Source organism: Dipteris shenzhenensis, chromosome 2 (genome assembly GCF_047967505.1).
Source record: "Dipteris shenzhenensis isolate YYH24624 ecotype China chromosome 2, Dip_SZ_1.0, whole genome shotgun sequence".
NCBI classification, from domain to species: Eukaryota; Viridiplantae; Streptophyta; class Polypodiopsida; order Gleicheniales; family Dipteridaceae; genus Dipteris; species Dipteris shenzhenensis.
The window spans coordinates 44,543,505-44,556,336 of NC_141597.1; the positions used below are offsets into that span (position 1 = coordinate 44,543,505).

General features: G+C 39.8%; 1 protein-coding gene across 1 annotated transcript; it reads right to left on the reverse strand.

Moving 5' to 3' along the window:
* Positions 1–4,945: 4,945 nt before the first annotated feature.
* On the reverse strand, positions 4,946–12,184 carry LOC147904817 (protein EMBRYO SAC DEVELOPMENT ARREST 30-like). The gene is made up of 11 exons (XM_087388533.1): positions 11,224–12,184; positions 11,055–11,139; positions 8,110–8,180; positions 7,914–8,002; positions 7,548–7,791; positions 7,217–7,329; positions 6,990–7,080; positions 6,694–6,822; positions 6,055–6,608; positions 5,390–5,946; positions 4,946–5,291 (listed from the first exon to the last, which is right to left on the reverse strand). Exons 1-10 carry the CDS (start codon positions 11,398–11,400, stop codon positions 5,481–5,483), a joined length of 2,019 nt encoding a protein of 672 aa, XP_087244659.1. The 5' UTR covers positions 11,401–12,184; the 3' UTR covers positions 4,946–5,291; positions 5,390–5,480.
* Between the last annotated feature and the right edge of the window lie 648 nt (positions 12,185–12,832).

Below are 12,832 nucleotides of genomic sequence, written 5' to 3' on the forward strand. Positions count from 1 at the left end.
AACATGAATAGAAGGAGAGTCAGGGGTCGAGTAGGTCAAGTTTTGCTTGGGAGTCGGGTTTTATTGGGAGTAGTTTAGATAAAAGAGTCAAATAAAGGAAAAATAGTAAGAAATTAGGAGAAAATTTTAGGAAATAATAGTAATAAAAATAGGGGGAAATACAAAAAATATAAAAAATTAGGAAAAAATGTTGGAAAAGATATGGAGAAAATTAGGTAAAAAATAAGAAAAAATTGGAGGAAAATAGGAAAAAGTAGGGAAAATTTAGAGGGAGAAAATAAGGGAACTTAGAGGGAGGGATATCTGGAAAATTTTAGGAAAATGAGGGTAAACAAGGAAAAAGTAGGTAAACAAGGAATTTAGGAGAAAGAGAGGGGAGACGAGTAGAGAAAGAGTGAGGGAACAATTTTGGAGAGAGAGAGAGAGAGAGAGAGAGAGAGAGAGAGAGTGGGGGGAAGATAGTTTAAACATGTTTTCAAAGGATAATAAAGGGAAGAAAAGTAATTAGTATGGTCAAAAGGAAAAAGGGATAGTAAGTGAGTGTGTGTGTGTGTGTGTGTGTGTGTGTGTGTGTGTGTGTGTGTGTGTGAGAGAGAGAGAGAGAGGGAGGGAGGGAGGGAGGGAGGGAGAGAGTATAACAATGGTAGACACGTCCACATGCACATTTGCACTTGTGAGATAAGTGTAAGGTGAGAAGCTAGCTAGTGGCACAATACAATGAAATATTATTGAAAGGGAAGAGTCTAGTGAAATACCGTGCAAATGTACATGCGCACACACACACATAAGATGGGTGGAAGGCGAGAAACCAACTAACCAACTATTGGCACAATGGCAAAAGATTAAGCGAAAGAGTATATGGTGAAAGATTGTAATGAGTAAGAGTAAAGGCCATCATCATGATGTAGAAATTTTGCTTAATTCCTTCACCCACACTGTGTAGATATCCAAGTCAACCCAAGGTGTAGACAATTCATAGAAACCTTGATGTCCAATTCTATGACTAAGATTGAGGTTAATGGGTTTATCACTAATCTCTTTTCTTTAAAGAGGTTCATAATTCCCGTTCCCCCCCATTTTTTCGGCTATTGTAGATGATGTTGTGGGTTGGATATTTCAAGATAAAGTTGAATGCAGAGAGGTGGCATTTGACTGTATTGGAATCAATCAACTTGTATAAAACATTAAGTCAGACAATCATCTCAACACGCCAAAAGTAGTTTTCCTCAATTTAGATGGGCAATATTCTCAATCATTTAATAAAAGGAAAAACTAGTCATAAACAACCAAGGAAAAGGATATTGTTTTCAACCTTCCCTATGCTTCTTTCAGATTCATTCAAAGGACCTTTAATAGTTTTACAATATGTCTGGATATTATTTGCAAAGGCCATTGAGACACAAATATTGGTTTTGCGATATTGTATCACAAGAGAGGGAACATATATATCTCATGGAATATTGTATCACAGGAGAAGAGACTAGAAAGTCTAGCACAAATTTAATCAAAAAAAGTCAAGCTAATTACCATTCAAAAAGCTCTAGACAATGGATAGCACACACACATGTACACAAGGTAGAATCTTTTTCACAATGTGGCAGAATGAATAGCAATAAACTTCATCAAACATCAATGGACTATTGTTCCAAGGAAGCTTACGATCTTCCAACGTTTGTTGAACATGCACAAGTTCCCATTGTTTAGAAATGCCTAGTGAGGAGAGCCAAAGCATGTCAAAGGATATTCCATTTTTGGATAGCCATCCATCACCATTTTGTCTAATAAATCCATGCAATCAAGATTCATTACTAGTTTGCACAAATCTAAAAACAAACACATGATCAACACTTTTTCCCAATTTTGTTCCAAGTTATATAAGGACAAGTAAGCCACCGAATAAAAAAGATTCTTAGAACTAGGATTTAACCATGTAGGCATCTTCAAGCCTACCCAATAGCCTATATATGGGAAACTTACCACCCACTATTACACACAACTAACAACTACTAGGGGGAATGCATTTAGCAACATAGAAAAGCTCGTACTTGTTGAAGTTCATTTACCTTTACTTTGGTGACTATCTTTGGTGCAAGTTGGTTGCACTCTTTGTGCAAGGAGTGGTGCCCAAGTTTTTGAAGATTTAGCCTCCATCATAAAGCATACAAATCATAGATTTGCGCTTTCTTTCAAAGATCTAATATGTATTCCACTTGCATGTCAACAATTTCTTACATCAAGATAACGGACAAAAGACATTTTATATAATTTAACTCAAAATTTCTACAATCCATGGACCAAAGGTACTTAAAGCAACTATGAAGGCACTTAAAAATATGATGATTGGCATATACTTGAACTTTCATCAATAGTGCCTTGTGGGCACACAAGTATAATGCATGCATGGGGTTTTAAATTATGAGTTCAATGCATTGAAGTCATTTGAAGCACTCTTATGCAACTAATAGAGTACTCTAAGGGAATTGAAATTGCCATGCTCATGCACATTATGTACATTAAGGTTCATTACATTGCTACCAAAGATCCCAAAACAAAAACTACATTGAAAGCAAAGTGGGAAAACCATACATTCATCAATTCATTGTCTTCTTCTATGCACCTTCTACGTGACCAAAGAAACCAAGTGACCTCACAATTGTCCCTTTGCCAACATGTTCAAATAAAGCCATTCTATTGGAGGATCAAGGGCAGAGAGATTGGAGTGCACAAGAGATGCCTAGTTGTATATTGTGGTGTTATTCAACATGATTATGAATATATACATCTTTACCCTTCGGGATCAAGGTTAGGATTAGGATCAAATTTTCCTATGTCTATGGTGTAGTTTATACTATCCTTAACACCCCCTCTTACATTGCACCTCAAAGAGTAGAGGGTGCATGAACAAAGACTTTTTGGTACATTTGGTATTAACCGCTATAAGATCCTTGCATGACAAAGATCAAAATTGAGCACACAACTGCACCCTGACTCCTTAAATATAGATGGCAAAAGATACAATATACCCTGAATTACCTACTGGCTTGCAAAAGCACAATCACATGCTTCTGATGCTTTTACAAAGTCGTATTTGCCAACTTTTCTTACAATTGTTTTCTTAAAAATAAAGAAACACTACTATGGCAATTTCAAACTTGCTAGAGCAACTCCCAACTTTTTCCTTTTCGCTGGAAGGTTGAAAACTTAATGTCTACTTCAATTTTTATCTCCTTGCATCCCCAATGTCCTAGGACTTGCTCTAGTAAACTACCCACTCTTTCCTTGTAGTTTTGCGACTGTCTATCAATATGCTAGGTATGGAAGGTTGCAATGTTTGCAAGCCCGAACACGAGAAAGTAACATGAGGAACAAGCATCGATTATGGCCTTCCCACAAGGATCTTGGCTAGAGTCCTTAATTAACGTGTTCCTGTACTTTCTTTTTTTTCCAAAGAAAGAAACCTTCTATTAATGCTTGAAAGATTTCATACAAGACAACAGCCCTGAAGGTGCTCAATATGAAAAAAAACAGATTTCATACAAGACAACAACCCTGAAGGTGCTTAATATTAATGCTTGAAAGATTTCATACAAGACAACAGCCCTGAAGGTGCTCAATATGAAAAAAAGACTAAAAGAAAGAAACCAACCTATCCCAAAGAAACCCAACTCACTGTCTAGGGGATCTCTGGAATTGGGGCTAACAACCAAGAGGGGGGACTATAATACCAACGAATCCCTCGCAAGGTGAAGATGTAAAAAACTCCTACAAGCCAAGCCTTGCAAAAACAAGCACGCCTCTCGATAATCGCCCTAGAGCCTGGAGTCCCACACTCCCAAGTGGACTGTAGAGTGTAAATGATATCCTGCCAAATGGCAACTAGGATAACCGAGGGTGAAATCGGGTGTTACCTAATACATGGATATATTGCTTGAAAAAACATCAATGCATGCATGGTCTCCAGTACTTATCTGTGCTTACAAGCTGCTTTGCAACAGCAATACACATTGTTTGAATGAACCATTTCCTTCTCTATATTTCTGGGATTTGGAAAGAGCTTAAAATTCACTATTAACATAGAGCTTGCTACTTCATCAGAACGACTAGTGGTTTATTCCAGAACAGACATTTATAAACAAACATGCCTTGAACGTAGACAATACATGGGTCTGTGTCTTACAAGTTTGATGAAGAAACTGAGACGTTTGTTCCCAGTAAAAAATTGTCATCTTTGTGGTGCCGCCATCAGTGTTTGTGAAGCTTTATAGCCACCTCAAAGCTCACATTTCAATATTGCTAGAAATGTAATATACACGAATACATGCTCATTGTTTGTTAAGTTTTAAAGCACATAAAAGCTCACATTTTACAATGGTAACCATTGTAGTATAAAGGATTCAATCACTGTATTCAATTCAAATTAAATATTGTTATGTAGCTGAGCTTGATTTGCACACTGCTCTGCAACCATTGATAAGTATTCCACTTGGTTGACACCATCTGATACCAAATTTTGTCCCCAATTGCAGAGCAACGATCCCTCACAATACTTCTAAAATGTCCAAACAGCAGCAGCAAACTTTACGGGTATCATCTGTATTGGTTCTGCTTTTGTAATAAAGTCAATTCTTGAATTTGTAATCCTGCCCTAAAGTAGGCTTACCACAAAAATTATGTGAACACAAGAGGACCTTATATCCGAAGTTCACCTTTAAAAGTTCTCAAAAAGTCCCTAGTACCATGTAGTTCTACTCATACCAAACCTGCTTGTAGTAAATAAATTTAAGTCCTAAACCATTGTTGCAGGAGGGCCTAATTTAATTAAGCTAGAAGAAAAAGTAAGTGCAGCAGCAATCAATGTTGGCGATAACGTCACATATTCAATAGGGTAATGAAGATGCTTGGTCAGCACAAAAACAAGGCTCCTATCAATATTATGGGATAGATAAATTACCAAAATTCCCTTCTCGTGTAGACTGCTATATCAAGGGATAATAATAGTACATTAGAAACCTTTCAATGTGAAACAAGGCTTCACATAGACTCAAGAAACTAGAACCATCGTTGAGCCCACTGTAGATTATACCATCTAAAGGTTCTTCCCTGGTGACAGCTCCTGAACTCGGTGATTCTTCCAAATCTTTGTGGAACAATCAACTTTTGATGAACAAAACAGTAATTTCTCTGCCATGTGTGACATCAGAGGAATAAGAATTGCATCAATGCAACTACCTGGGGTTTGATGGAAGCTCTCCAAATCATTCATTGATATCATGGTTCCAGGAACTTTGAACCTGTTTTGATACCAGGAATTTCAAGCCAGAATGAATCAGAGAAGCTATCAAGTTTAATCAAAATAATGTGACACGCAGCACACACAAATTGAAATTACCTTGATGGACAATATAGGTACAACCTGATCCACTGAATGTCTCAGAGACCTTGACACCGTGCTTATTCGAACAAACTCTTCTAGTCATCTTTTAGTCATCTGAGTCAACTTCCTCATCTGCATCTTGCAAATGGGTTTCTTCTTTTTCTGATTTGTCTACTATAGGCTCTTCAGCTTGTGAATCTAATCCTAAGAAGTCTGCCTCAGATACCTCATCTGAATATTCGTCTTTCGAATGCTCCTGACTATCATTCATATATGAAGTTTCATGTTGCATCCAGTCTGGACAAACATCTACATGCCCATACAAAGTTCGGGCGCCTAAATCAAGAATTCTTACATGTTCATCCAGCGTTTTGTTCTTCTCCAGCAGACGGCATGAACATTCTGGGAGCGGGTGCGAAAGAAATGATAGTGGTTTCGAATTGTGTGACATATCAACTAAACCGGCCTCTCCTAGTGTCTCCTTCAGATGGTCTCGCATAGAAATGATCCAGTTTGATTTTGGATGATAAAGCTGCTCATCGATCTCATCTAAAAGTTTGACTACATATTTCCTGCCCATGCAACGAATAAGAGGCATTGGAGCAACGGGTTAGTTATAAGTAAAAGGATACTGTACAAGAATGGTTTTTTAAAAGCATACATCAATGTCAAACATGTACCTATCAGGACGGTATGTCTTTGAAGAGGCTGATTTGTAAGCTCTATGGCCCATTACCAAACTCGCAAAATTTGGCAACCCGTTCCTATCACGATCAAACCCAGGGAAAAAAGCATTTGATTCTACACAAACAATGTAATCCAACGCAGCCCAAAGCAATTTATGTCCTCGCTCCCTCAGATCAAGCAGCGTTGGTTCTGGTTCCTTCTCAGCCTCACCTATCCATCCCCACCAACCTTCCACTTCATGAAGGTATTTTTGCCGGCTTGGGGGAGGTGGTAGAGGTCTTGGTCGAGGGCCAGATTTTGCCCATGCTTCAAGCCTAGCTTTTTCATTGTCCATGATCAATGGTGGAGGTGGTGACACAGGCAGAGGTTCCTCTGGTCCAAGCATTACAGACCTCTCCTCTTCAGCTGTGAGAGTCGTGCGGTCTTCTAAGTTACTAAACATTGCACGCAGTGGAATAAGTACACGTTGTCCACCAAAAATATCTGCCCCTGATATGTATACTCGAGTATGAGGTCCATAGCCCAGAGCGCGAAGAAGGATGCCCACCTGTCTCCACAGCGAAAACCATTAAGATCTGCATGGCACAATATGGCACAGGAAGACAGGTCAGACATGTATAGGATATGGTCACCTCTTCAGGCATAAGTGGACAAGATCCATTCCTTTTTTGCAGCTCTGAGTCAATATTAAGTTCTCCCTGGACAGTTCCTTTTTTAATCATTGAAGCACGCTTGTGTTGAACAAGCTCAGTGTGGACATCCTGAGCAAACAGATCAGTAGACAATAGCAAAAGAAAAATCAGATTAAATCTGCAATTGCACGTGCTTTTAATCTAGGAACATTTGAAGTAAAGAATTTTATCATTTTAATGTGGCTTAGCGCTTCGTACATTAAAAATAATCCTGATCACAAGGAGGAGCTTGCAACCTGAAATTGCTCCGCACAACCATGATATGCAAGGGCCTCTAATTGTAATCCTGTGTGGAAAGCCAGATATGGTTGGCCTAAAGCCTGCAATCTGTCTCCTCAGTAAAATAACATTGAAGATAGCAGCATTAACCTCAGACATAGACACACCAAAGTTGTTGCAAAATTAACAAATCACAAGAAATTTTGTTATGACTACATTGGTTCTTGCTTCATTATGACTTCACCTTTGAACCATTCGGAATCCAAGCTCCTTCACCTCACGCCGAAATTGAAGTGCTTCAAAGGCAACTCTACAACGAAGCCTTTGATACTCATCCAGACTAGACGGCAAAAGACTCTGCATGAAGCGCTCACCAAGATCAGGGTAAACATTGAGGCTTGGAACTTTGACAACAATTCAGCCGAAAAAACATGATTCAATAGCATAAAAAGACAGCACCAGACTCCAGAGAATCTCTCAAGGCTGACTCTCACATGTTCATTTTTATCATTCACTAAACAGAGATAGCTAATATCCGAATATTATGAACAGCCCCTGAGTTGTCTGTTAAATACCTGTAGACAACCACCTCCAGATATGACAAGCCCAATGACTCCTTGCATCCTCAACTCTGGTAAAACCTTCTCAAGATAAAACTTAGGTGAGGCTGATGATGTAGGTGATGTGAATGTCATCGTCTTCTCCTTCTTTACCATCTTAAATTTCTTCGGAAGATTTTTAACTATTACAACATCCTTCGCAAGTGTTGAGATGAAATGTTCTTCATCATAAATATAGCCAAATTCTTTGAATGCAGAGCTGGGAAAAAAAGCAGCAGGAACCACATAACATCATCAGAAGGCTTTATGACTCCCCTATGTTCACATAGTATACCTCCAGAACGAGTTACCCCTTTTATGCAAGACAGTGCACAAACCAACCTTATTCCTTTTGAGACGGCAACTTCTTGAAGCTCTGGCAACACCAGAGTAACATTCAAAAGTCGAGCGACAACTATGACATCACATATCTGCCATCATCAGACTATCTGTCCATCAGCATAAGAAATCAATTCACTAAAAATAAGTGCACAGGACCAGAACCACAGAATTGTTTGAATGCCTCGGGAGATCTTACTGAGGATCGTATCTCATGAAACTCTCCTTTAATCCGAGCAAATAAGAAACCATTGTTAGCTTCATTTGGAACTGTCACAAGCACATAACAAATCAGAACTTTAGTAGAGAGCTCATAAATCCCAAGGATCCATACTTAGGAACCCAGTGGGACAAAAAATGAACAATGGAAATGAATCAAGATTTAATGAAAATCTTAATCTGCTAAGCTCCCTTGATTTCAAATCTCAGGAAAACGTTTGGGCACTCAGTCTTGAATTTTATTGTAGCATGAAAATACCGACTCCAGGGGTTAAGTGTTTAAGGTTTTGGCATCCAATCTTGAAGAGGACTTACATTACCATGCACTGAACAGAGTCACTAAACACAAATGGTACAGATAAGAAAACAAGTGATGGCTTCACCGTACTATGTAGGCCCTGCCAAAAGAATGGACTTTCAAGGTGGAAAATGTATTGAAGGGAACACGCATATGTCTAAAAGTCCCCTTTGACTATAGATGTTTAAGCAAGGAAAAATGAACACTAAGGTTTGCCTCTGGCAGCAAGGCCAAAATGAGAAGAGCATGTAATATACCTTTCCCGATAGGAAGAGCACCCACATGCACAAAATTGCAGTATTCAGTCCTTTCTAACATCCCTTTAGTTGGGAGAAGGTGTGCGGGGAAGGCATGCGTGCATGATTTTTGTTCATTCTTTCTTTTTTTCTTGTTTTGGGTGCAGGAGGGGGCTTTCTTTTTATTCATTTTTTGGCAGGAAGGGGACAGAGGGGGGACCGACCAGAGTGAATTATTGATATCATAACCATCCACTACGATAAGGCATTGTGCTCCCTTGTATCCTGCAGGTATCAAATTCAAAAGCACACCAACCCCTCACATTTGCAAACATGGATGGATGTAAATATGCCAGTACAAGAACCTTGTTCCCTACGTATAATTACAAATCTGTTTTAGGTCTAATCCATTATTATCCTTTCATGATCTAATCCTTTCATTACCTAGTCCTCCAATTGATCAAGGAATCGTGATTACGAGGTACTTATTGCTGTTCCACATCTTACAAGCCCTTTCTCCTCATTTCGAGCTCGTAATCTTGCCTTCATTTATCCCAAACATAAACCTTGTTTTAGAGCAAGCTCCTACATTCCAGTACCTGTCTTCATCGAAACCCCCTCTCTCAAGCCAGCCAAGCTCCTTTGTGTATTGTGAAGGGCCTCATCTTTTCCCAATGAGATGTCACGTGTGATAGTCTATATACCTATACCTAGATGAATCCAGCACATTCCCAAACTCATCCTATAAAAACACAACATAGTGCAGTTTCAATCTCATGATAGTCATCACGCATAGCAGGGACTAGCTACTATGACATCCCACACTGACGTCATCATCGCCCAACAGTGGGTGTAGTCTATCTCTGGTTAGGCATCAGTCAATGCTCCAATTAAACAGTAGCCTCAGGTGATTTTTAACCTATGTGGATAAGAGTTGTACCTTCCATCATGATTTGGAAAGTGAGTAAGATTCATCCAGTTACATATTATTTGAACTTTTTAAACTTTTCACCCTAATTTGAGTAAAAATAATGCTGGCATGAGCCTTCTCACCTTTATTGCAAACGACGACTCAGCTGAGCCCCTCTATGGCCAAGAAAAGGCTGATTGGTAGTGGTCTCAGATTTTAACAAAATATATATACCTTTGTAAGACTAGAATAAGTCCAATCATACAAATTCAGATTTTTTGTTGTTCTAAAGATCAAAAATCTACAAAAGGTTTTAAATCACTACACTTCAGATGGAACAAACAATGATATATATATATATATATATCCACTGATATGACTGATCTGGCAGACCAGAAACAAAAGCCCTGTAGCCGACAAACAGTTCATAATGGGATAAATCTCTAAAAAGTTGCTCTTGCCAGTCGTCAACTATTTGCATACCAAACAAGACTGTTGATTTTATCGGAGGTGTAGCTACTTGACCTTTCACCAACTAACACAGCAAGATCATGAATTTCCAGATCAAAAATTGATTTTTCAGCGGAACAACCTTTTGTGTGCATGCTATGTCTAGATTTAGATATGAGTGCGAAGGAAACCTTGAATAAGGGTTTCAATCTTCTTCCTCACAAATTCACACACAACCTTGCACACGCATGCCATGTTCAAATCTAGACATGAATAAGAAAGAAACTAAACTCATTGTTTCAAACCATCATCTTCACAGATATATTTCAAGCAAGCACTTATACAGCTGCATTTCGCATGCACATTAAACTACATTTGTGTACACATCTGTCTATCTATTAACCTAAGATAGTGGGTATGACCATTGAAAGAACATGGGCCCTGGATTTAATCTGATCAATGTGTGGCATTGGATTGAAATCACTTACGGAATCCACCGCCTCCATCCTCATGCCTTTTTGTGTCTCACGTCACCTCTCTACCCCTCCCATCTCTCTCAATCTCTTTCTCATCTTGGGAAGGAGTTACTTCCTGGTAGTAGTATCTCTTTCAAGTCAGGTTACAGCAAGATCCTAGTATGCACGGACTTTTGTGACTGCCGATCCTTTGCCATTCTTATGGCTTTTGTGACTGCCCAGCCTTTTCCATTCTCTTGGCTTTTGTCCGTGGCAAAGCCACAGGTTTTGCACTAGTAGTAACATCTGTGAGTAGCGTTACATGCACGGCATACTAGGAACTTGTTAAATAGGGGCTGCATGGCCTCAAGTTGAACAAAGCCAGTAATACATCACAAGAATCTGATTGGTTCATTTCCTTCTTCGAGAGTCACAAGTCCACCGACAGACTAGCCAAAGTTTGTGCGAGTTGGTTCATATGTCGCTTAGCTCTTAACTTGATCATATATCCCCTCGCCCTTTAACGCACGTATATATAAGGATCGCCTAAAAGTGTGATAGTAGCCAGTGGCGCACCTGAATAAGGTGTCCTCGGGGTAGCATACGGACGCATCAACTTCAGGGCATCGACAGGACGCCAAACCTTTCCTAAGTTGGGAGTCTGCAAGGAGGCACAAAATCACAATTGTCAAAACAATCGGGATGTTCTGTAGAGAAGTTGCAAGCTTCAAAACATGATGCTCACCGGGTGTGGAATCTCCTCTGGACTGGACCAGCTAAGCACAATGGCCTGAACGTCTGGCGGGGAGTCAATTATCTCCCGCACAGAATAGCGTGCAAGTAGGAAATGTGCAGCAAGAGACAGAAACGATAGTGCCAATCCCACCAGCGCCACCAGTTTAATCTTAGATTTGATGGCCATCTCGCCGCGCGCAAATGACCAGAAAAGTGTTCTATGAAGAATCAACCATGGCTTTATCGTTCCTTTCAGAAAAAGGAATCCTCTACAACGGAGGGAAAAAGTAAAGCTGCGCGGCAACAGCCTTCACAGACTTCAGCAAGAGATCAAATCAAACTGGACAAGATGAAGCCCGGAAAGCCGTTCCGGCTGGTATCGCGGTAGATCGATGCGGCTTGTAACAGAGATGAACTTCTAGGCAGCTGCAGATACAAAAGTGCAAGATGAAGTGCGGATGATTGCGGCGAGGCTGCCGCAAAGACATCGAAGATTCAGAAGAAGCATTCATTCAAGCGCCAATGGCCGTTGGTGTGTAAAGCATTCACAAGATCGAGGAGAAGCAAATCGGCAAGCGCGAGATTGAAATGCTGAAAAGGGAGAGGGAGCAGAGGAGAAGACGGAAAGGGTTGGGGAGATTAGGATTCCGGGAATTTCCAGCAGGATGCAGTGATTGGGAAGCTGTGTAAGGGAGAAGGAAGAGGATGGTCGGGTAGGAGAGGCAAACTGTGAGATCTTCTGCGAGTAAGCCGAGCATGAAGAAATGCATCAGGCCGCCATAGCTTGAACTTTGAAGCTCAGAAGAAGAAGAAGAAGAAGAAGAAGACGTAGAAAAGTTGATGAGAAAGAGTGTGCAGGTTACGAGGTGCAGAAATGGATCCAAAGGTCACTCTTTCCCATGGCCAAAAATGAGCTGGTCTATTTCAAAAAGAAATCAGGTGCAGGTTAAAGAAGACGAAGAAAAAGAACAAAGCAGGAACAGTAAATGCTTCAATTTTTGTTCAGTTTCTTGGGAGTTGAAAACCTGGAGCATTAAATGTCCATTTATCCCCAAACAAACAAAAGAGTGGAGAAATGATTTGCTAAATCATATACTATTCACTTTGGAAGTGCACAACATTTTGGAGTGATTATCAGAAATGATTTGCTAAAAGTACATACTAGTAATACACTTAGAACACACAATTTTTCGAAGACTAGGTATGCCATTACAGAGTGAAGTGCAAATTGTTTTCTGTGGAAGCAGAGCAGAAACACGAGGTGACTCGTATTGGAGTGAAGGATAGCTATGAAGGGAATGACGAAAGCGAAAGTGCATGCTAATAAGTCGCCGTGCAAGTGGGTTCCTCTGTTATCGCGAGCTGTATGAAAGCCTTGAGCATTAAATGTAGGATGAGTGATTACCCAACAAAAAGGGTAGAGAAATGATTTTGCTAAAGAAAATACTATACACTTAGGAAGAGCACAAAATTTAAAAGGCTTCCACTTTGACCAGGATGTAGTTGCACATGGAAATGGAAAATGTTTTGTGAGCACAAAAAAACAAGGTGAATCATATTCTGCTAGGCCTTCCCCAAAGTGGGTAGTGGAATGAAGGATAGCTATGAAGCAACAAAAA